The sequence below is a fragment of the Eucalyptus grandis genome, chromosome 7, assembly GCF_016545825.1.
Source record: "Eucalyptus grandis isolate ANBG69807.140 chromosome 7, ASM1654582v1, whole genome shotgun sequence".
NCBI lineage: Eukaryota > Viridiplantae > Streptophyta > Magnoliopsida > Myrtales > Myrtaceae > Eucalyptus > Eucalyptus grandis.
Window position 1 is genome coordinate 6,978,984 of NC_052618.1, and position 25,169 is coordinate 7,004,152.

General features: G+C 40.7%; 3 protein-coding genes across 3 annotated transcripts; all 3 read right to left on the reverse strand.

The window, feature by feature from the left end:
* Positions 1 to 1,130: 1,130 nt before the first annotated feature.
* Positions 1,131 to 2,320, reverse strand: LOC104454853. Its single transcript, XM_010069737.2, has 2 exons — positions 2,107 to 2,320; positions 1,131 to 2,017 (listed from the first exon to the last, which is right to left on the reverse strand). Exons 1-2 carry the CDS (start codon positions 2,318 to 2,320, stop codon positions 1,131 to 1,133), a joined length of 1,101 nt encoding a protein of 366 aa, XP_010068039.2.
* Positions 2,321 to 8,339: 6,019 nt separating this feature from the next.
* Positions 8,340 to 11,873, reverse strand: LOC104454854. The gene is made up of 3 exons (XM_039317354.1): positions 11,675 to 11,873; positions 11,210 to 11,584; positions 8,340 to 8,356 (listed from the first exon to the last, which is right to left on the reverse strand). The coding sequence occupies exons 1-3, from the start codon at positions 11,871 to 11,873 to the stop codon at positions 8,340 to 8,342; spliced, it is 591 nt and encodes a 196-aa protein (XP_039173288.1).
* Positions 11,874 to 16,832: 4,959 nt separating this feature from the next.
* LOC104454856 lies at positions 16,833 to 17,859 on the reverse strand. The gene is made up of 3 exons (XM_010069739.3): positions 17,667 to 17,859; positions 17,179 to 17,576; positions 16,833 to 17,042 (listed from the first exon to the last, which is right to left on the reverse strand). The coding sequence occupies exons 1-3, from the start codon at positions 17,857 to 17,859 to the stop codon at positions 16,833 to 16,835; spliced, it is 801 nt and encodes a 266-aa protein (XP_010068041.2).
* Positions 17,860 to 25,169: the final 7,310 nt, after the last annotated feature.

Genomic DNA, 25,169 nt, shown 5'->3' on the forward strand with positions numbered 1-25,169 from the left:
ATCTTGTAGAATTTATCAAAAAAATTTGAAGGTACTGGACTGGAAAATGAATGATAACGCCCCGTCGTTAATTAAATTGAGTTCAATTTGATATTAACAATAAATTTATTATTTTTTGAACAATTATTCATATAATATATTTCTCTGTAATGTATTAAAGTTTATGTGCTTTTTTTTTAATTATTTTCTCTTTAAAAATTCTCTTTTTATCTTAATTCTCATTTTCTCATCTTAATAATTATGATTACTTCCTATCTTGGAAAAGTTAAAGCTTCAATCTTGTATGTAAGCTTTCGAACTATGATGAGATAATGTCATTTCTTTTCTTAATTTTTACATTATACCTTGAAAGTTAGACGCTAGAGGACGATTTTATGTGCATCGGGCTGATCAATCAACCGAGTATTAAATAGGTTAAGACAGGTTCTTAATTAATTTATTTTTTTACCCAAGAAATCGTCCCCATGTAAGCCAAGCTTGAAACCGATCGGGCTGGTTTTTAGGTTGAACCGGGTCACTTGCTTGCCCCAAGATTTGATTAGAAAAATTAAAATTTGAGAGTCTTCATCATAAAAGCGGTGAGAGTAAGGGGATAAAAAGTAGAATTTTTCCTCCCTTTTTATGAGGTGATTATACTGTGATTTTTATCTGTGTTTTATTAGAACCTAGGTTCTAGCTTATTGCCCTGTAGAACTTCATAGTTTGTCTCTGCCAAGCTTGCAATTTCTCTAGGCAACGTTTCCACAAAATGAGTAATCCCAACATTTCCATTTCCAAGGCCAACAAAAAGCATAACTTTAAAAGATCAGAAGTATTTTTATTTTTATTTTGGGTCGAACAAGATTGAAAGTATAAATACATAGATTAAAAGTATAAATACGTAGGTTTGTCCGGTCAACGAGATCATCCATCTATTAAAAAAAACCAAGCCAGTCCAGTCCCTTTGGCCAGAAAGACCATGAAAGTTCTCCACAGAAACTTGAATATACATCGGTTTGGAAGTCTAGTACATCTTATAATTCATGTGCAAATACAGAAGAGTAAAAATCTAGAGTTCTTGCTGTACATGTGCAGTATAATCGATCAAACCGTCTGCTGCGAATAAGGCCGTCCGGATCGCCGGGTCGTCATCAATTCGGCAGGTCTACCTTGTAGTAGGATCCATCCCAATAGGCCCTTCTCGGGCTCGCCGGCAGACTATCCGCCCGCTCGTACCTTGTGCCTGCATAACCCCCGCACTCGTCGGAGTAGCCGCAGTAGTTATAACCTCCCCCGCCGGCCCCATGATGCCTTTGCGACCCGTAGTAGGGGTTCAATCCCTGACCCAGGTAGCTCCTACCGATGTCGGCCCTCCCCGACGGCAGAGCCGGGTGGAGCCGCTCGCCGCCGCCGATCCCTTTGTGGGGGTCCTGAGGCGGCCTAATGGTGTGGTAGCTGCCAGGGTGGTGTTCCTGCCTCTGGTAGTTCGGGTAGTGATAATGGTGGTGCTGGTGAATGCATTGGCGGTTGCCGAACCCGTTGTTCGGCGCCGGGGCATTGTTGCCGAGGCTGCACAGGCTAGGCGAGCTTTGGACCTTGCTCATTGGGAGCCGCCTCGCGTTGAACGTGAAGGTCTCCTGTGCCGTGGCGTCGGTCGAGCGGCTGCTGTCCGGGGACGGCGATTTCGGCGAGGAGCAGGCGGAGGATATGCTGAACGCGGCACGGTTCACGCGGAGAGGGGCCATCCTCACGTTGGGGATGGTCCGGACGATGCCGTTGATGGCGTCGACGTAGCGCTGCTCCGGCGCCTGCGGCTCCAGGGCGGCCGTCAGGTTCTCGACCACGGTCGGGTTGGCGGGGAACAGGAAGGCCCGGAGCCTCGGGTTCCTGCCGCTCTCGTGGCGGTCGTACTCGTCGAGCATGTGCCTGAGATCCTCGTCAGTCCGCACCGTCACCAGCGCGTCGAGATCCTCCGGCGCCACCTGATACTTCAGGACCACGTCCGCATCGATCGGGGCACTCAGCTTCTTCATCAAATCTGTAGCAGCAAAACAATGACTCAGAATTTTCCATATCAACACGACCGACGAATCCGACATGCCAATCGTCACGGAGAAAAGGCGGCACCGGAGAAAGACGCGTCGCGAGAGATGGAGATGACCCGGGTCTCGCCGCCCACGTACTTGAGGTGGCCGTCGTTGGGCCACGGCAGGATCTTCCCGCCGTGGCTGCACAGGAACTTGACCTTGTTGCTCGGCGACGTCGCCTCCCCGACTCCGCCACCACCTCCACGGTCGCCGCCACCGCCTCCGCCTCCGCCGTCGCCGCCTTCGTCTCCCATTATCCTTCTATGTTAATCGATTCAGAAGTTTGTTCAGTTTTGACAAGACGAAAAGGAATTAGAAAACGAGGCTATGCAACACCAAGTTCCTAATCTTCGTTTTCCCTTCTTTTTTTTTGTGTTTTTATTAATTTTTTTTATGGAAGAAATGCTGAAAATAGGGGGGGTCAAGGGCGATTATCGGATAACCACATGTTGTTATTAGTTAATTCAATTTCTCCTAATCCGCGAATTCTACGCTGAAAAGAATTTCTGTTTTTCTTTTCCTTCTGGAATATCCATTCCGTCCCGAACTGATCCGCTATAAATCCGAAATCTAGACCAAACAACGGCCCTGAATAATCGGCTTTTCCTCTTTTCTTTTTAGGGCTTGGAAAAACAATATGGGGAAGTGGGCTTGTAAACTTTAGATCTTGGTATTCCATAGATAAATTAGATAGCGATCCAACTCATGTAAATTCCCCCATTTTATGTCACGCTAATCAAGTCACTGATGAGCCACGGCGGCGGTCTCAGTTCGCAAGGTTCCGAGGCTGCCGTCGCGCTTCTGGTGAGTGGTGAGACCTCCACTGCACAACGAGGTCCTTTAGGTGGCGGAGAGGGCGAGGAGAGGCACAAGCCCACGGAGGCACTTAGCCACGATGATATAGGCAACCGGGCCGAATACCACGCAAATGAGAAAATCCGCTCTGTGATCCGCCTAGCTTCGGCGGTGGGTGGCGGCTCGGGGTGGAGCCGAGGATGGTGAGCCAATTCATCGCCGGGCGATGGGCTCTTCTCCCCCCACACCTTTTTCCTTCTCGTTGATCTTACTTCTTCTTATTTCTCGTGAATCTACATCCCGATACCATTCATCAACGGACATTTGACGTCTATTATGAATTCTCGGATTGAATTCTATACAACGTCGATGTCTTACTTAATGTATCTTTATTATAAAAGTTCATGTGTCTATCAATTATTTAAGAAGTGAAGAATTGAGTTTTAAATATGGAAAATTCTGTTGCCTCTTAGATCCTGTAACAATATGTGCGTTTCCTAATATGGCTTTCATTGTATTTATAATATGTTAAAATATTATCACAAATATATCATAAAAGAATTGATTTTACATATTATTATAATTATAATTATTTGGTCGGAAACATTAGTTAAGTAGGTTCCGGTTGCCTGTAAATAGTCAATGGCAGGTTGCGATAACGGGGCCTTTTGCTTAGCGGCACTCAATTAGTCAATTCTATATATGCCCTAGCTCTCTTGAATGAACCATTGAGCCGAGCCGAGGGGAAAATATTAGGTGGGCCCGCCCCTCCACGTCACCATGGGTCAGCCCCAATCGACAGTCGACGTGGCTCTGGGACCCACCCGGGGCACCGTCCTATCTTTCTGCGTCCCTAATAGTGTGACCCTTCTCTTCTGCTTTTCTTTTTCCCTTTTATCATGGATTTAAAAAAGTTAGTAATGCGAGGAAAAAGAAATTAGTAGGGCATCGCCAGCTCCCGTGTCCTTTCTTTGTTTTGCTTTAATTTGTGAAGCGCCCTGAAAATCCTCAAAAACTTATTTGCAAAAGTGCATTCAAATCTTGAATTTTTTTTTAAAAAAATATATAATTAAATCTTAAAAATTATCTAATTATTGCAATCAAGTCCTTCCATCGAGTTTGTCTAATTTGACTAATGAAAAATTTTGACTTGACTTTCTTATTACTTTCATATCCCATGTGTCGCCGACGTGGCTAGAACGGCTTCGTTTTATACAAATAATTAAATTACATTAAAAATAAGCAAAGTTTAAAATATATATATAGAAAAAGAGGAGAAGGAGCTGTCATCGCCCATCATTTCTAGGAAGGTCAAGGGTTGGCAATGGTGATAAATGGCTCGCGAAGGTTCGGGGGCTCGTGACCCTCATCAACCACAAGGGAGGATTGCTAACCCTTGCTTAGGTCTAGCCGAGGGCCACCCTTAGTGGCCATCACCACTAGCGGCCCTCCGACAAGCTTGGGCTAGCCAAGAGCTTATGACCCTCACCTTATTGAGTAAGTGCCATAACGATTGCTTGCAACCTCGTTGATCCTCGCTCATTTCTTCCTTTTTAATTTTTTAATTTTTTGCTTTGTTAATATAATTTAGATGAAATTTGTATTAAAAAAATCAGATTTTGACTAAAACAACATCGTTTTAGCCTCATATTTTAGTCACGTCATTGCCCCATAAAAAATAATTTTAAAAAAGAAAAAGAAAAATAAGCAACATTAGCATTTTCCATCAATCAAGTTGGACAAAATTAATGAAAAAAAATTAATTACATTAATTTAATAAGTCTTAGGATTTAATTACACATTTTGAAAGTTTTGAGACTATACTTATCTTTTAATTTATCTTATAAATGATCATTGAAGTTGACTCCACCTTCTACCAACCCTAAATAAAATGCCCTTAGTTTCCTAAGGTGCATTCATGATGTGACATCGGTCGATAAAACAAACTTGGAAAAGATCACCATTAATGTTCCAGGGAGGATTGCTTCTTGATGCCGCATATTGTACCTTTTTTGCGTCCAGAGTACATTATTACTCACCCCTAAATTGGTATAGCTCCAGCTATGAACAGTGTCAAAATGGAGTGGATTAGGCCTGCCGAGCAGTCGTTATCCTAGGTAAATGGAAACCCTTCTCTCAATTTGTTCGACAGAAACGTCAAAGATGGCCTCGGTGCTTGAATCTCCGCGAGTTGACATCGGACTTTGCTTGGTTAATTCTAAACTACAACGACGTTAATGCAAGCCGTGATTCATCATCACAAAGATGGCCTCGGTGCTCAAATCTCCGTGAGTTGACATCGGACTTTGCTTGGTTAATTCTAAACTATGATGCCGTTAATGCAAGCCGTGATTTCGTCGTCACCGATTGCTAATCAGTAATCATGCAGCAATCAACCTCTAATTAGAACAAGGGAACTAGTAGCATGCATATATACCAAAGTAAAGAGTCGAGTCGAGACGGGTCTACTCGGGCCGCGACAATGGTAGCTTAGGAAAGTTTTACATGCCTAGACAGAGGAAATCTCGCTTGTTTAAAAAAAACTGAACAAATGCCAAGGCGAGGCCGAGACTCCTATTGAACCGTGACAGAAGATCATACGCCATGGTGCGGCCGGCCGATGATACCTTCCCTGGGACACGGCAAAGGAGGAGGCTGGGAAGTCCGGAGAAGAAGAATCGATCAGGATGAGGGGAGAGTTTGGAAAGCGAGCGCGACGAGGATTCACAAGACAGAGATGGGATTCTTACCTCGCGGCGGCCGAACGGCAGAGAGGGAGCTGCACTTACTCGCCTGTGGCGGCGAGGCAAGATGCAAAACCTCATGACGAGATACACGACCGCGTAGATCAGAACCGCGCCGATCAGATATACAGCTGCTACAATGGCGAGACACCGCCCGTCACAAGCGAACGGAGGAGGGGAGCTGCACCTCCCCATCGTCATCCGGGTGGCTTCGTCCGGGTCGAACCCGTTCATCGTCGCCGCCGGCGCGTTTTCTTTGAAAAAAAAAAACGAAGAAGAAAATCCAGTCCATTAAAGTTAGCAGTCGGTTCCCTACAAGAAACAAGTTCTTCCATTCGAGAGAAGGAAGATTCGGAACCGACGACCCAAGTGGAAGCTAACCTGTTTGCTGGCCCATGAACAGAGCTCCGGCGGACCCTGCAGAGGTCGACGAAGAAGAAAGTAGCCGGACGCGAAGAGATCTCGTACCACGCTAAATGACAATGGACGCGCAAAAGCTATTAATAGTCAATTTATTTCCTACTTTCGGAACTTTTTGCTAAAGAATTCCTTTCTTTTTTCTTGGACTTTAGTCAATAATTATCACATGCCCTTTGAATGTCCATTCAATCCTAAATCCAAATTTAATTAAATTATTTTACGAATAACTCGATGATATATTATTTTCGAAGATTACGATTAGTTTTTCTTTTTTTCGTGATATATGATCGAAAATATTTTCTAACGTTTGGATATTATTGAAAAATAATTTCGACCTCATCGCTTTACTTTAGACAAAAAGGAATTCAAAATTTTTAATTATTTTATTTTTCTCTTTTTATTTTTTTTTCTTTTTGCAAAAATTGGGGCAAAATCTGAGCCGTTCGATGTTCGAAGATCGAGAGGCCATTCCTTCGTGTTTCGCGGTACGTGTGGGGTTTCGCTCATTGCGCGCGTGTCCGTCTGTTTCACGCGTGCGAGCGTGTGCCTCAAGCCTTGTCACTGGGACTCCGAAAATTTTAATTTAATTGAAATTTCGTGTAATCACCTGGGCGTCCGATTTCGGCGATTGGTTCAATCGGACGGCCCACAGTTGAAGAATCCCATCGGATATCCCTCCCCGCCCCATCGATTCCTACCCCCCGGCGGCAAGGCGTGGGAGTCACGCGCCGTGTGCTGAACCCATCTTTCCCCTCTGTCATACTAAAATCCAGTACGAATATTTCACGAGGTAAGTCTCAAACTTTTTTTACCGCCGCCATCCATTTGATATTAGGTCATTTTGACATGCCATCATTAAAAAAAAAAAAAAAGTTAGTAAATGAAAAAAAGTCAAAATTTTTAATTATTTTATTTTTCGCTTTTTTATTTTTGTTTTATTTTTTTCAAAAAAATCAAATTATAAATTTTTTAATTTTCTTTTTCTCTTTTCTATTTATTTTCAATTTCCTTTCTTTTCTTTTCTTTTTTTCCCCTCCTCTGCTGCTATCGAAAGATGAGAGCCACATATAAACTTCACCTTGTCGAGATCGGGTGAGCCACAAGCTCACCAATCTTGGTGGAGCCTAAGCTTGCCAACCTCGATCAAGCTCAGGCTAGCGAGCTCAAGCTTGCCTAGGTTGGCCAAGCCTCGAGCTCACCAGCCTATAATTTTGGCCGGTCGCCGGGCTGCTCACAATCACCAAAGCACACGGCTAGCTGAGGAAGAAAGGGGATGAAGGGGAAGGAAAAGAAAGAAAAGAGAGAGAGAAAAAGTAAAATATAAAAGAAAAATAAAATATTTGATTTTAAAAATAATTAAAAATTGGATTGTTTTAAAATTATTTTTATAATAATGAACTTTCATTAACCAAGGAGCTTGAAAACTGGGAAAACTTTTTCCGATTTTTTCAAAAGGGAAATTATCTTCTTGAATTTAAGCTTTGGTAGGAAAATATTTTTCATTAACTAGGAAAATCATTTTCGTTCATTCATTTTCTTAAGTGAATCAAATGCCAAAAAATGAGGAAAACTTTTACTCGGAAAAGGTTTTTTGTGAAACAAATGCACCCTAGACAAACATTGGCCCACAATAATTGTTTTTTTTATATATTTATTTTGGGAAAAACAATATGGAACAATTGCTTGGTAAACTTCAATTAGGTATTTGGATAATAATACATATCCATAAGATATATCCACAATAATCCTTTGTTTCATGGAAAATAATTAGTTTAAAAACATTTTCTTAAAAATGATTGCTTGTATCACTTAAAAAAATGAATGGACTAAAATTATTTTCATCACCAATGAATATGTCTAGACACGAGTTTTTCTTGATAATGATACCTTTTATATCGACTAATTATTTTAAGCAATCATTTTTTTTTTTTTTTGGGACATTGTACCGTGGCATAAACACCACTTGATGGCTATATCATTAGTAATAAGTAGAAATAGCTTACAATTTTTTCTTTTGATAATATCTATTTCGTCGGAACAATTTAGATCCAAATTATGCAAGTATTTCAAAATTTATTGTTCTATTTTCCTTTTGAGTGGATGCCACTTTAGTATGACGGAAGAATTTTGTTTCATGTATTTATGCTTTTACTCTTATTCAACCAAAAAGAAAAGACTTTTAATCTTGTGAAGTTATTATGCTTTTAGTTGGCCTTTTAAATGGAATGTTGGAATTACTCCTTTCGCGGAAACATTATTTTAAGAAATTGAAAGCTCGGTGGAGACAAACTATGAAGTCCTACAAGGTAATAAGCTAGAACCCAGGTTCTCCTGAAAAAGAAAAAGAAAAATCACAATGTAATCACCCCATAAAAGGGTAGGAAATATTCTAACTTCTGTCCCCTTGCTCTCACCTTTTCTATGATCAAGACTCTAATTTTAATTTTTATAGTCAAGTCTCGGGGTGAGCAAATGACCCAATTGGACCTGAAAACCAGCCCGGATAATTTTAGGCTGATTTAAATGGCGACTAGTCTCCGGGTAAATAAAATAAAATAAGAACTTGTCTTAACCTATTTGACAGCTCGATGCACGTTCAATCTTCTCTAGCGTCTAACTTTTTTGGCATAATATGAAAATTAAGAAAAGAAATGACATTATCTTATCATAATTTGATAAGCATATGGACGAGATTGATTCTTATTTTTTATTTCAATGTAGGATGTGATCGTAATTATTAAGATGAGAAAATGGGAATCAAGACCAAAAAAAAAAAAGAATTTTTAAAGTGGAAACAATAAAATAAATAGCACATAAACTTTACTGCATTGTAGAAAAATACATAATGCAGGAAAATTATTCGAAAAAACCCTAAACTTATTATTAGTGTCAAATTGAACCCAATTTAATCAATGACGAGGCGTTCTCTTTCATTTTCCAGCCTAGTACCTTTGAACTTTCGATAAATTCTACACGCTTTTATTTTTAATAAACCGCTAGTAATGAGGAAAAATCACCCATTGAATTATATAGATACACACACAACGTGGGCTTTACTTGTTATAAAGAAAAACACATACCCCAGCTTGTGCAAATAATAATTGCATGTTAAAATTGTCGTGTCACATTATATTCCCTGGGATTTCACTGAGATAATTATCCATAAATCCAGAATTTATTGTACAGTGACTTGTCCAATTTAAAACCTTCTTATAATTTATCATTTTAATTATAAACATTTTAATTTTACCTAAAAATCACTGATGTGATAATTTAATCAGCATTGGCCATCCTATGTATCTGGATGTAAACAATTTTTTACTTTTATTTTCAAATTTTTCAAAGTTTATCTCTTTTTCTTCTTTTATTTTTAAACCAAAAACACAACTTAGATTTATGGTTAGAGTCAATCCCTTGGTTGCACACATATACTGTTTGATAAAATGCCTCGAAGTCTCAACCAAAAAATAGTCAACGATATCGCAAGATTCGATATTGAGATGAAATTGCTTGATGTCAATTAATTTTTTTTTTTTGAGTGCATAGTGTTTCCGTTTTTTTTTTGTTTCCTAGTGCATTTACTTTATTATCTGTATCGGACCGTCTTCTCGCGGTGGTCCTCCACGAGGAAGTTGAGCGAAGATCACCGGCAGACATGTTCATTGAATATTCTGGTAATGTCCTGAAAGCCTTACATTAGCCTCGGGAGTTGTTGGTACTTTGAGTAGGTTCATTGATATTGAAGTTTCCATTGTGATTGGACGACCGGTGGAGATGGACGAAAAAGGCCAATATTAACAGAGAAATATAGGTGTCGACAAGCTGATATGTTTCGAGTAAGGAGATTCGATCGTCGGCCAATAGTTGGTACGTTCTCCTTTGTAAAGACATTTTAGGAAAATAGAGATGGGTTTGAAAAAAATTGGGTTGTTCTGGTCATATTAGGGTTATATCAGGTTAAGTTTAGGGATTTTTGTGGTAATATATATATATATATATATATATATATATATATATATTTCCTTTTCTATCAAGAGTGATTTTTGTGGTGGGAGTTTTACTATGGTTTTTGCCCATAAATTTAGGCCGAGAGTGAGAATTTATTAAAGTTAGATGGTGATTCTACTCCTGCTAAATGGTTTAGAAATTCCTACGAGCGATCTTCTCATTTGTGATTGATTCAAAGAATTTCTAGACAAATACTAGCTTGCTATTTATTTATTTAAAAAATTAAAAATATACATGTCGGTATCGACCATGTCACATAAGACGGTCGGTGTTTACATTGCCAATTTCCGACCAAAATTGATCAAATGAAATCAGTTAACAAACCGCAAAAAAGTTTATGACAAAAGACTCAAATTCTCGAATTCAGGTTTGCTAACACTGTTCACAGCTCCTATATCTCCGACCAACGCCAGCTCATCTTGGCTCCTAAAATTAAGAAAAGAAACGACAATAACTCATCATAGTTATAAACTTACAATAAGATTAAAGCTTCTTCTTTTTCTTTCATAGTAGGATGCGATTGTAATTATTAAGACAAGAAAATGGGAATCAAGACCAAAAAAAAAAAAAAAAAAAAAAAAAATTTAAGAAAAAATTAAAAAATAGCACATAAACTTAATGCAATATAGAGAAATATATTATATGGGAAATTATCCAATAAACTCTAAACATAATATTAGTGTGAAATTGAACCTAATTTGATCAACAACAAGGTGTTCTCTTTTATTTTCCATCCTAGTACCTTCAAACTTTTGATAAATTCTACATGTTTTTATTTTAATAATTTTTTAATGATGAGGAAAGATCACGCATTAAATTATATAGATACGCACACATACAAGCATTGGCTGGGAGTTTCCCCATCCAACTGTCATGTCAAATGACATTCCCTACCATTCCACTGATCGGCAGCATCGTCCGATTCCTCGGAAGCCGTGATCCGGGCCCACCTTGACTTGCCCAAAAAAATGACGTGGGCTTTCGTCGTTACACGTGGCGCGTCGATCACCGTGCAACATTGGTGGGGACCAGGAGTTACGGCGGAGAAATATTATCACAGATCTATCATAAAAGAATTGATTTTACATGATATCATCATCATCATCACCACCACCATCATCAACATCATGATCATCATCACATCATCATCATCATCATCATCTTTGGTCGAGCGGCCGCTGTCCGGAGACGGCGATTTCCGCGAGGAGCAGGCGGAGGATATGCTGAACGCGGCACGGTTCACGCGGAGAGGGGCCATCCTCAGGTTGGGCATGGTCCGGACGATGCCGTTGATGGCGTCGACGTAGCGCTGCTCTGGCGCCTGCGGCTCCAGGGCGGCCGTCTGGTTCTCGACCACGGTCGGATTGGCGGGGAACAGGAAGGCCCGGAGCCTCAGGTTCCCGCCGCTCTCGTGGCGGTCGTACTCGTCGAGCATGTGCCCGAGATCCTCGTCCGATCGCACCGACACCAGCGCGTCGAGATCCTCCGGCGCCACCTGGTACTTCAGGACCACGTCCGCATCGATCTGGGCACTCAGCTTCTTCATCAAATCTGTAGCAGCAAAACAAATGACTCAGAATTTTCCATATCAACACGACGGACGAATCCGACATGCCAATCGTCACGGAGAAAAGCCAGCACCGGAGAAAGACGCGTCGCGAGAGATGGAGATGACCCGGGTCTCGCCGCCCACGTACTTGAGGTGCCCGTCGCCGGGCCGCGGCAGGATCTTCCCGCCGTGGCTGCACAGGAACTTGACCTTGTGGCTCGGCGACGTCGTCTTCCCGCCTCCACCACCGCCTCCAACTCCGCCTCCGCCGTCGCCGCCTTTATCTCCCATTATCCTTCGATGTTAATTGATTCAGAAGTTTGTTCAGTTTTGACAAGACGAAAAGGAATTAAAAAACGAGGCTATGCAAAACGAAGCTCCTAATCTTCGTTTTCCTTTTTTTTTTTTTTTTTTTGTGTTTTTATTAATTTTTTTTATGGGAGAAATGCTGAAAATAGGGGGTCAAGGGCGATTATCGGATAACCACAGGTTGTTATTAGCTAATTCAATTTCTCCTAATCGGTGAATTCTACACTGAAAAGGATTTCGTTTTTTTTTTTAGCTTTAGGAATATCCATTCCGTCCCGAACCGATCCGCTATAAATCCGAAATCTAGACCAAACAACAGCCTTGAATAATCGGCTTTTCCTCTTTTCTTTTTAGAGCTTGGAAAAACAATATAGGGAAATGGGTTTGTAAACTTTAGATCTTGGTATTCCATAGATAAATTAGATAGCGATCCAACTATGTAAATCCCCCCATTTTATGTCACGCTAACTAACGAGCCACGCCGACGATCTCGGTTCGCAAGGTTCCGAGGCTGCTGTCACGCTTCCGATGAGACCTCCATTGCGCAACGAGGTTCTTTAGGTGGTGGAGAGGGAGAGGAGAGGCACAAGCCCGCGGAGGCACTTAGCCACGATGATATAGGCAACCGGGCCGAATACCACGCAAATGAGAAAATCCGCTCTGTGATCCGCCTAGCTTCGGTGGCTCAAGGGTGGAGCCGGGGATGGCGAGCCGATTCATCGCCGGGTGAGGGGCTTCTTCTCCCCCCACACCTTTTTTACTTCTCGTCGGTCTTACTTCTTCTTATTTCTCATGAATTTACATCCCGATACCATTTATCGACGGTCCTCTGACGACGATTATGAATTCTCGGATTGAATTCTTTACAACGTCGATGTCTTATTTAACGTATCTTTATTATAAAATTTCATGCATCTATGAATTATTTAAGAAGTGAATAATTGAGTTTTAAATATAGAAAACTCCATTGCCTCTTAGATCCTATAAAAATATGTGTGTTTGCTAATGCAGCTTTCATTGTATTTATAATATGTTAAAATATCATCACAGATATATCGTAAAACAATTGATTTTACATTATTATTATTATTATTATTTTTATTATTGGTCAGAAACATTAGTTAAGAGGGTTCCAAATGCCTGTAAATAGTCAATGGCAGGTTGTGGTGAAAAAGGCCCAACGGTGCCGTTTGCTTAGCAGCACTCAATTGGTCAATTCTATATACGCCCCAGCTCTCTTGAATGAACCATTGAGCCGAGCCGAGCCGAGCCGAGCCGAGGGGAAAATATTAGGTGGGCCCGCCCTTCCACGTCACCACGGGTCGGGTCCCAATCGACAATCGACGTGGCTCTGGGACCCACTTCCCCGGCACCATCCCATCTTTTCGCGTCTCTAATAGTGATACTGGTTGGATGACCCTTCTCTTCTACTTTTCTTTTTCCCTTTTATCATGGATTTAAAAAAGTTAGTAATGCGAGGAAAAATAAATTAGTAAGGCATCACTAGCTCCCGTGTCCTTTCTTTGTTTCGCTTAAATTTGTGAGGTGCCCTGAAAATCCTCAAAAACTTATTTGTGAAAATGCATTTGAATCTTGAATTTTTTAAAAAATACAATTAAATCTTAAAAATTGTCTAATTATTGCAATCAAGTCCTTCCATCGAGTTTGTCTAATTTGACTAATGGAAATTTTGACCTGACTTTCTTATTACTTTCATATCCCACGTGGCGCCGATGCGGCTAGAACGGCATCGTTTTGGTCAAAATCCGAGTTTTTAATATAAATTTAATTAAATTACATTACAAGTAAGCAAAGTTTAAATAAAATATATTAAAAAAAAGAGAGAAGAATGAAGAAGCAAGGGAAGGCTTGCAGCCCTTGCCACCATCATCGCCCAGCATTTCCAGGAAGGTCAAGGGCTGGTAATGGTGATAAATGCCTCGTGGAGGTTAGGGGGCTCGATGACCCTCATTAACCATAGGGGAGGGTCACTCACCCTTGCTTAGGTCTAGCCAAGGGCCACCCTTAGCAGCTGTCACCACTAGCGGCCCTCCAACAAGCCTGGGTTGACCAAGAGCTTATGACCCTCATCTTATCGAGTAAGTGCCAATAACCCTTTATGTGCAACCCTTGCTAAACCTCGCTCATTTCTTCCTTTCTCTCTTTTTTTTTTTCTCTCCGTTAATATAATTAAGATGAAATTTGTATTAAAAAAAAATCAGATTTTGATTAAAACAACATTGTTCTAGCCTTATATTTTAGTCACGTCATCACCATGTAAAAGAGAAAATAAATTTTTTTTTAGAGAAAAATAAGCCATATTAGCATTTTCCATCAATCAAGTTGGATAGAGTTAATGAAAAAATTTGATTACACTAATTTAATAAATTTCAGGATTTAATTACACATTTTAAAAGTTTTGAGACTATACTTATCTTTTAATTTATCTTATAAATGATCATTGAAGTCGACTCTGCCTTGTACCGAACCCTAAATAAAATGCCCTTCGTTTTCTAATGTGCATTCATAATGTGACATCAGTCGATAAAACAAACTTGGAAAAGATCACCATAAATGTTCTTGGGAGGATTGCTTCTTGATGCGACATATTACACCTCTTAGCTTTGCGTCCAGAGTACATCATTACTCACCCCTAAATTGGTATAGCTCCAGCTATGAACAGTGTCGAAATCGAGTGGATTAGGCCTACCGAGCAATCACTGTCCTAGGTAAATGGAAACCCTTCTCTCAATTTGATCGACAGAAATGTCAAAGATGGCCTTGGTGCTTGAATCTCCGCGAGTTGACATCGGACTTTGCTTGGTTAATTCTAAACTACAACGACGTTAATGCAAGCCGCTTCGTCGTTACCGATCGCTAATCAAAAATCATGCAGCAATCAACCTCTAATTAGAACAAGGGAACTAGTAGCATGCATGTATACCAAAGAGTCAGACTCGACTCGACTCGACTCGGGCAGTGACAATGATGGCATAGGGAAAATCTTACTTGTTAAAAAAAAAAAAAAAACTGAACAAACGCCAAGGCGAGGCCGAGACTCCTAATGAATTGAATGGCGATAGGAGATCATACTCCATGGTGCGGCCGGCCGATGATACCTTCCCAAGGACACGGCAGAGGAGGAGGTTGGGAAGTCCGGAGAAGAATAATCGATCAAGATGATAGGAGACTTTGGAAAGCGAGCACGACGAGGATTCACAAGATAGAGATGGGATTCTTACCTCGCAGCGGCCGGACAGTTGCATTTACTCTCCTATGGCGGCGAGGCGAGATGCAAAACCTCTTGACGAGCTTCGGGACCGCACGGATAGAGATGTAGCTGCTACAATGGCGACGGTCGGCGGTCGTACGACGGTTGTGCAGCGGCGGGCGGCAGTCGTGTGGTGGTTGGTGATGGTAGGCTGTTGGCGGACGGTGGTAGTCATCAGCTAGTGGGTTCTAGGCGGCAGCCGGTGGGCTACGCGCGGCGGTGACCGTCCTCGGCAGTCGCCAGCGGTTGGCTACCGACAGTGGCTGCAGGCAACAAGAGGTGGCTGACGGTTGGTAGGCGGCAGGCGGTGGCTACAAAAAGGAAGAAGAACAAAAGAGAAATTGAAAAGCAAAAAAAAAAAAAAAAAACTTATTTCCAAAAATTGTTGCTGGGAGCAAGAAGTTATTTTTTTTTTTTTTTTTGTTTCTGTTCCAAATCTATTCTCTAGCCACTTTTCTATTCCTGGGAATAGAAAAATAAGTTGGTGTTACCTAACAGATTTTTGTTCTTTTTTTGTTCCAGAGAACAAAAAAGAGAAATCGGGAGAAATAGAAACGTTATCATATAGGCCCTAAGACGAGCATGGAGGTTATGTAGGGACAAGGTTCAAGCGGGCAAATAGTTTGCAGGGATGGATCCTACTACGAGGTGGACGTGCCGAATTGACGACCTAGCAATCTGGACTGCCTCATTTGCAGCAGATGGTACAATTGAAAATACTGTATAACAAAACTCTAGATTTTTTCTCTTTTGTATTTGCACATGAATGACAAGATCTACTAGACTTTCAAGCTGACATTTTCTATGGAGAACTTTCATGGTTTTTCTGGCCATTAGGACCCTAGTTTATGAAGGGGCTGGCTTGGTTTTTAATGGCCCGGCTAAAATCATCTCATGCATGGCCTCATTCTAACCAGACAAACCTACTTAGTTGTACTTTTAATCTTGTTGGACCAAAAAGAATATATACTTTTAATCTTGTAAAGGTATGCTTTTAGTTGGCCTTTTAAATGGAATTTTGGGATTACTCCTTTTGTGGAAACGCTGTCTTGAGAAATTGAAAGCTCGGTAGAGACAAACTATGAAGTCCTACAAGGCAATAAGCTAGCACCGAGGTTCTACGCAAAAAGAAAAATAAAATCACAATATAATCACCTCATAAAAGGGTAGGAACACTACTTTCTATCCCCTTTCACCACTTATATGATCAAGACTCTAATTTTAATTTTTCTAATCAAATATTGGGTGAACAACTGACCTAGCTCAACCTAAAAACCAACCGGAATTGGTTTCAAGCCAATTCACATAGGGATTGGTTCCTAGGTTAAAAAATAAATAAATTAGGAAACTATCTTAACCTATTTTATATCTAGTTCATTGATCGGCTCGATGCACATTCAATTATTCCCTAACATCTAACTTTTAAGGTATAATATGAAAATTAAGAAAATAAATGACAATATCTCATCATAGTTCGATAAACTTACAGATAAGGTTGAAGCTTTTTTCTTTTTCTTTTTTCACAGTAGGATGCGATTGTAATTATTAAGACAAGAAAATGGGAATCAAGACAAAAAAAAAACTTAAGAAAAAAAATAGCACATAAACTTAATGCATTAGGAGGCTGCCGTCGCGCTTCCGGTGAGACCTCCATTGCGCAACGAGGTCCTTTAGGTGGTGGAGAGGGAGAGGAGAGGCACAAGCCCGCGGAGGCACTTTGCCACGACGATATAGGCAACCGGGCCGAATACCACGCAAATGAGAAAATCCGCAATATTTGCGACCCACCAAGCTTCGGCAGTGGATGGCGGCTCAAGGTGGAGCTGGGGACCACGAGCCGACGGTCCTCTGACGTCGATTATGAATTCTTGGATTGAATTCTATACAACGTCGATATATTACTTAAGGTATCTTTATTATAAAAGTTCATGCATCTATAAGATTTAAAAAGATAAGAATTGAGTCTGAAAAAATGAAAATCATCATTATGATCATGAACATGATAATGAACATCACATCATCATTTTTGGTCGAGCGGCCGCTGTCCGGAGACGGCGATTTCGGCAAGGAGCAGGCGGAGGATATGCTGAACACGGCACGGTTCACTTGGAGAGGGGCCATCCTCAGGTTGGGCATGGTCAGGACGATGCCGTTGATGGCGTCGACGTAGCACTGCTCCGGTGCCTGCGGCTCCAGGGCGGCCGTCTGGTTCTCGACCACGGTCGGATTGGCGGGGAACAGGAAGGCCCGGAGCCTCGGGTTCCCGCCGCTCTCGTGGCGGTCGTACTCGTCGAGCATGTGCCTGAGATCCTCGTCCGATCGCACCGACACCAGCGCGTCGAGATCCTCCGGCGCCACCTGGTACTTAAGGACCACGTCCGCATCGATCTGGGCACTCAGCTTCTTCATCAAATCTGTAGCAGCAAAACAAATGACTCAGGATTTTCCATATCAACACGACGGACGAATCCGACATGCCAATCGTCACGGAGAAAAGGCGGCACCGGAGAAAGACGCGTCGCGAGAGATGGAGATGACCCGGGTCTCGCCGCCCACGTACTTGAGGTGCCCGTCGCCGGGCCGCGGCAGGATCTTCCCGCCGTGGCTGCACAGGAGCTTGACCTTGTTGCTCGGCAACATCGCCTCCCTGCCTCCGCCGCCGCCTCCGCCGTCGCCGCCACCGCCTTCATCTCCCATTATCCTTCAATGTTAATCGATTCAGAAGTTTGTTCAGTTTTGACAAGACGAAAAGGAATTAGAAAACGAGGCTATGCAAAGCCAAGTTCCTAATCTTCGTTTTCCCTTCTTCTTTTTTTTTTTTTTTTTTTTTTTGTGTTTTTATTATGGGAGAAATGCTGAAAATAGGAGGGTCAAGGGCTATTATCGGATAACTACAGTTTGTTATTAGCTAATTCAATTTCTCCTAATCCGCGAATTCTACACTGAAAAGAATTTCGGTTTTTATTTTCTTTTGGAATATCCCTTCTGTCCCGAACCAATCCTCTATAAATCCGTAGTCTAGACCAAACAACGGCCCTGAATAATCGGCTTTTCCTCTTTTCTTTTTAGAGCTTGGAAAAACAATATAGGGAAATGGGTTTGTAAACTTTAGATCTTGGTATATTTCGACCAAAAAAAAAATAAAAATTAGATCTTGGTATTCCATAGATAAATTAGATAGTGATCCAACTCATGTAAATTCCCCCAATTTATGTCACACTAATCAAGTCACTGATGAGCCACGGCGGCAGTCTCGGTTCGCAAGGCTCCAAGGCTGCCGTCGCGCTTCCGGTGAGACCTCCACTGTGCAACAAGCCTCTTCGGTGGCGGAGAGGGAGAGGAGAGGCACAAGCCTGCACAGGCACTCGACCACGATGATATAGGCAACTAGGCTGAATACCTCGTGAATGAGAAAATCCGCGATATCTACGATCCACGAGCTTCGGCAATGGATGGCGGCTCGGGAGTGGAGCCGGGGACGGCGAGCCGATTCATCGCCTGTGAGGGGTTCTTTCCCCCCACCTCCTTCCCTTTTTCCTTCTCGTCGGTCTTACTTCTTTTTATTTCTCGTGAATTTACGTCCCGTTATCATTCATTGACGGTCCTTTGATGTCAATTATGAATTCTCGGATTGAATTCTATACAATGTCGATGTCTTACTTAATGTATCTTTATTATAAAAGTTTCATGCATCTATGAATTATTTAAGAAGTGAAGAATTGAGTTTTAAATATGGAAAACTCCATTGCCTCTTAGATTCTGTAAAAATATGTGTGTTTGCTAATGCGACTTTCATTGTATTTATGATATGTTAAAATATTATCACAGATATATCATAGAAGAATTGATTTTACATTTATTATTATTATTATTATTATTATTATTATTATTATTGGTGGTCGGAAACATTAGTTAAGTAGGTTCCGGTTGCCTGTAAATAGTCAATGGCAGGTTGTGGTGAAAAAGGCCTACGCAAGGAATAACGGCGCCGTTTGCTTAGCGGCACTCAATTAGTCAATTCTACATAGGCCCCAGCTCTCTTGAATGAGCCAAGCCGAGCCGAGGGGAAAATATTAGGTGGGCCAGCCCCTCCACGTCACTACAGGTCGGGCCCCAATCGACAGTCGACGTGGCCCTGGGACCCACCTTCCCCGGGGCACCGTCCTATCTTTCTACGTCTCTAATACTGATGCCAATTAGGGGTGTGCATGGTCCGGGCGGGCGGTTCCCGACCTAAAACCGGGAACCGCCCGCTAAGGACCGGTTCCAAAAAATTGGAACCGGGATCCACCCATTTGTTACATGGATCCACTCGGGAACCAAACCGCCGGTCCGGTCCGGTTCCTGGGTGGATCCATGGAACCGATCTTGACGCGAAACAAAATTTTTTATTTTCAATATAAAACGACTACGTGACATCAAAGCAAGCCAAAAAAAGAAAAACCAAATTTAAGTACATGGAACACAAATTCATTTGTTGCAACTATAAATGCAACCAATGAAGGAATGGGTACGTGGAACACAAATTCATTTGTTGCAACTATAAATGCAACTAATGAAGGAATGGATGTACGTAAGTTGATATAGAGGCAGAGAGAGTAGTAAGTGTTTACGAAAAATGGGTCTCTCTTAAAGCTATGAATTGGACATATCCCTCAATAGGTTCGGCAAAATATCACAAGTCGCACAAACAAATCAAAGGAGGTGAAATGAGGCACCATCCAAATACAGGAAAACAAAGGAAGTGCAACTAAACAAGACTTTATTGAATACATCACCTTCATCACTATATTAATAAATAAACTAAACAACGAAAAAGCATAAAAATTCCCCAATATTTAGCTTTGTATTCATCCTGCAGCAAAAACAATTGCCACAAAACAATTGTTTTGTATTCAATTTTAGTATTTTTATTTTAATATTAAAAGGGAACCGGTCCGTCCGGGTGGGCAGATCCGCCCATGGAACCGGGAACCGGACCGTTCCCACCGGTTCTCAAAATTGGAACCGGGAACCGGACTTCCCTCAAGAACCGCCGGTTCCGGGCGATTCCGGTCCGGTTCCGGGCGGTCCGGGCGGTTCCCAGGTATTTTGCACACCCCTAATGCCAATAGTGTGACCCTTCTCTTCTGCTTTTCTTTTTCCCTTTTATCATGATTTAAAAAAGTTAGTAATGTGAAGAAAAATAAATTAGTAAGGCATCACCAGCTCCCGTGTCCTTTCTTTGTTTTGCTTAAATTTGTGAAGCGCCTGAAAATCCTCAAAAACTTATTTGTGAAAGTACGTTCGAATCTTGAATTTTTTTTTAAATATAATTAAATCTTAAAATTGTCTAATTATTGCAATCAAGTCCTTCCATCGAGTTTGTCTAATTTGACTAATGGAAAATTGGAACCTGACTTTCTTATTACTTTCATATCCCACGTGCCGCTGACGTGGTTAAAACGACATCGTTTTAGTCAAAATCCGAGCTTTTAATGCAAATTTAATTAAATTACATTAAAAATAAGCAAAGTTTAAAAATACATATATAGAAAAAGAGAAGAAGGAGCCGTCATCGCCCACCATTTCTAGGAAGGTCAAGGGCTAGCAATGGTGATAAATAGCTTGTGGAGGTTAGGGGGCTCGGTGACCCTCATCAACCACAAGGGAGGGTTGCTAACCCTTGCTTAGGTTTAGCCAAGGGCCACCCTTAGCGGCCCTCCGACAAGCCTGGATTGGCCAAGAGCTTATGACCCTCATCTCATCGAGTAACTGCCATAACTTTGCTTGCAAACCTTGCTAACCCTAGCTCATTTCTTCCTTTTTTTTTTTTTTTTTTTTTTTTTTGCTTTGTTAATATAATTTAAATATAATTTAGATGAAATTTGTATTAAAAAATTAGATTTTGATTAAAACAACATCGCTTTAGCCTTCTTACCAAAAAAAAAAAAAAATCGCTTTAGCCTTATATTTTAATCACGTCATCACCACAAAAAAAGAGAATAATTTTTTAAAAGAAAAATAAGCCAAATTAGCATTTTCCATCAATCAAGTTGGGCAAAATTAATAAATAAAAATTAAATACACTAATTTAATAAATTTTAGGATTTAATTACACATTTTAAAAGTTTTGAGACTATACTTATCTTTTAATTTAGCTTATAAATGATCATTGAAGTCAACTCTCTCTTCTACCGACCCTAAATAAAATGCCCTTAGTTTCCTAACGCGCATTCATAATGTGACATCCATCGATAAAACAAACTTGGAAAAGATCACCATTAATGTTCTAGGGAGGATTGCTTCTTGATGCGACATATTGTCCCTCTTTTGCGTCTGGAGTACATTATTACTCACCACTAAATTGGACCAAAAAGAATATATATACTTTTAATCTTGTAAAGGTATACTTTTAGTTGGCTTTTTAAATGGAATTTTAGGATTACTCCTTTCGTGGAAACGCTGTCTTGAGAAATTGAAAGCTCGGTAGAGACAAACTATGAAGTCCTACAAGGCAATAAGCTAGCACCGAGGTTCTACGCAAAAAGAAAAATAAAATCACACTACTTTCTATCCCTTTACTCTCACCACTTATTTGATCAAGACTCTCTAATTTTAATATTTCTAATCAAATATTGGGGTGAACAAATGACCTAGTTCAACCTAGAAACCAACCCGATTGGTTTCAAGCCAATTCACATACGGATTGGTTCCTAGGTTAAAAAAAAATAAATAAATAGGAAACTATCTTAACCTATTTTATATCTAGTCCGTTGATCCGCTCAATGCGCATTCAATTATTCCCTAACATCTAACTTTTAAGATATAATATGAAAATTAAGAAAAGAAACAACAATATCTCATCATAGTTTGATAAACTTATAGATAAAAGCTTTTTTATTTTTTCACAGTAGGATGCGATTGTAATTATTAAGACAAGAAAATGGGAATCAAAAAAAAAAAATTTTAAGAAAAATTAAAAAATAGCACATAAACTTAATGCAATATAGAGAAATATATTATATGGGAAATTATCCAATAAACTCTAAACATAATATTAGTGTGAAACTGAACCTAATTTGATCAACAGCAAGGTGTTCTCTTCTATTTTCCAGCCTAGTACCTTCAAACTTTTGATAAACTCTAGATGCTTTTATTTTAATAAAATTTTAATGATGAGGAAAGATCACCCATGAAATTATATAGATACACACACATACAATCATTGGCTGGGAGTTTCCCCATCCAACGTGGGCTTGCCTCGTTACAAAGAAAAACACAAACGTCTGCTTCTCCTTGTGCAATTAATAATTGCATATCAAATTGTCATGTCAAATAATATTCCTTATCCGACGTGGCGTCGCCCTCGCGCGGGCAAATTGTGTTCCGAGTTTTGTCTTTTCGCTGCTCTTGACATTGGACTCTGTCGTTATTCACGAAAATTATAATGATAAGAAAATAATGCCCGTAATAAAAACAATCGAGAGATGTTTGTATTTTTGCACAAGTTTCAGTTTCCTCCACATTAATGTGAAGCTCGCCATTTATTTCTTAAAAGAACATTAAAAATTCAAGAAATATAAAAAAAAATATGTTGACCGTATTACGTAGAATGTTGATTTCCACATCGGTAATAAATTAATTAATAAAATGTTGGTCAAATGAAATTAATTAATAAAATGTGAAAAGATGTAAGACTTAATAGATACAATTGAAAGATGATCAAGCTAACATTCTTCTATTATTTTATCTTTTTATTTCATTTTTGGATAGAAAATTTAAAATTCCATCACATGGCCAGAATTAGTTGTCTAGGTTTTAGGCCGATCGCCTATTATTTGGGTAAATTATAACAATGATCACTGAAATTTTTCAAAATTATTAAAGATTGTTTACATTATGTTCCTTTGATCTTTTCACATTATTTTTCACATTATAACAATGATCACTTACAAACTCACATCACATTATTTCAAAGGAATTTTTTAGCATTTCTTAAAATGTCGATCCATTAGATTGATATAAAATTGATGTTAATTGCTCTTTGCATGGTAAAAGTGGAGCTACAGGACGTTCTCCTTTTTCGTTTTGTGTTTTGTCTTTAGTTAATGTTTAAAATGTTTTTTTTTTTTGGTAAGATAGTTAATGTTTAAAGTTCAACCACACTTTTAGCGAGAAACCTTTTTATGTATCTTGGTCGGTTTTTTTTCTCCTACTCATTTTGGAGTAAAATGACAAAGTGCTTCTTCTACCTGGTTTTTTAATTTTCCTTCCAAATTTTCGAAGGAAAACGGCTAAGCAATTTACCCGGCTCCCTTGGAAAATTGAAAGGCTGGCAAGGCACCGTCTCTTTTTAAAAGGGACGGTGCCATAAGACTAGCAATTCTCTGTTTTTTTTTTTTTTTTTTTGAAAATTCATAATTGACATCAAAAACTTCTATAGGAGGAAACTACCTCGTTGGGCAGGATAATGACCTTTCGTCTTTACGTTTTGTTGTGATAATGTAGAGCTGGTTAGGCTAACATGGGCTGCTGAGTCTTCTGCAATCCCCTAGTAAATGCAACAATCCTAGTCTGGTCTAGCCCTCCCTTTTGTTTTATTTACGTTGTCATCTTCGTCCTTAAACACGGGCCGCGTCTGCAAAACCCTAAGTTTTTCAAGAAGAAGAAGAAGAAGGAAAAAACAAGAAAACCTGCCGGGAGAGAGATGAGCCAGTCGGCCTCAGAAAGTTCGGCGACCGAGAACGCGTACGCCAGCGAGGGGCCTCTGCAGGGGCACGAGATTTACCAGGCGGTCGCGGTTTGTTTTGTGGGCACAGCCATTTTTCTGCTTGTGGTATTCTTCATCACGGGCGTCCTCTGGTGTGGCAACGCATTTCTAGCACGTCTTGATGCGGCCGAGTTGGAAGCACGGCGGCGTCGGAATCAGCTTGCGAACCGGGACCAGCCCCGGCACGTGGTAAGTTCTCAGTCTTATATCCACAGGAACATTTAGCCGGTTGGTAGCCTCTTTTATGAGTCCCTCCTGGTCTTCTTCTTCTGTGAATTCATTTCTCGACTTCCGACTCGCAGGTGATGGTCCTCCAGCTGGAACCCGGGAGCTTTACCCCACCCAAGTCGCCCGGCCCCCACCTCTTCTGCCTTGCTCAAGAGAAGGTGTCCGTCGGCCTCCCTGCGAAATCTAAACTTGGTGGCCCTTCCGTTTGTGCTCCGGGTGGTCTCTCTCTCGTATCTGTCTATCTATCGCTGGCGACTTCTTTATAGCGTGTAAGGTCACAAATGGAACCAAAATATTTATTATTACGTAATTTTCGGAGAATTTAGTTGAGGATGCGCATAATATCTGTTTGCTTTCACTGTGCTCAATGCTCTGTTTATCCTTGAAGATGTATCAGGTACCCAAGTTGACCCACTTAGATTCCAATTTACAAGAATTTGACTGGACTTTGTTCTTGCGTCGCATTTTCAATTTCCTTTTCTTGTTGGGGTAAACACACCGGAAATGTTGCATGGATTTCAAAACTTAAGATTTGTGCTATGTAAAGAGTTAGGATCGGAGAAATGTTCTGATAGCATCAATGTGGTTAATGAGTAATTGTGAATAATCTAGCGAATTACTAATCAATGAATGATAATAAAGAATGTTAATGGCGACGCACTGGGGGCAATGATCACCCCTTGCCATTCTCTGGCAAAACTCGTGACAGTTAGTTGTTCTGAAATTCGATGAGTTTGAGCCGAGACAAGTAAACGAAGCTGTTCCAAATGCTTCCATTTACTTAGTTCTGCTCCAAACTCACCTTAAGTAGGCTACAGCATGAGCCTAGAGCTTCAGGGATCGGCCCAAAGAGGAAATTTGTTGAACAGGATCAAGATCCTGAGCTGGTTCAGTGAGCACAAATTCGAGGGATTGTTCCAGTGAGCTTGTTGGTGGACAAATCGAGATCCTGAAGCTTCCCATTCCTGCCTAGATCCTCAGGAATCACACCAGTGAAGTTGTTCGTCCATAGGCCTAGAGTTTCCAG

Coding starts and splice junctions, on each gene's coding strand:
- LOC104454853 (XM_010069737.2), bottom strand. CDS start 2,320: ATGGGAGACGAAGGCGGCGACGGCGGAGGCGGAGGCGGTGGCGGCGAC. Junction 2,018..2,106: donor TCGCGACGCGTCTTTCTCCG/GTGCCGCCTTTT, acceptor TTGCTGCTACAG/ATTTGATGAAGAAGCTGAGT.
- LOC104454854 (XM_039317354.1), bottom strand. CDS start 11,873: ATGGGAGATAAAGGCGGCGACGGCGGAGGCGGAGTTGGAGGCGGTGGT. Junction 11,585..11,674: donor TCGCGACGCGTCTTTCTCCG/GTGCTGGCTTTT, acceptor TTGCTGCTACAG/ATTTGATGAAGAAGCTGAGT.
- LOC104454856 (XM_010069739.3), bottom strand. CDS start 17,859: ATGGGAGATGAAGGCGGTGGCGGCGACGGCGGAGGCGGCGGCGGAGGC. Junction 17,577..17,666: donor TCGCGACGCGTCTTTCTCCG/GTGCCGCCTTTT, acceptor TTGCTGCTACAG/ATTTGATGAAGAAGCTGAGT. Junction 17,043..17,178: donor GCTCGACCAAAAATGATGAT/GTGATGTTCATT, acceptor GACGTTGTATAG/AATTCAATCCAAGAATTCAT.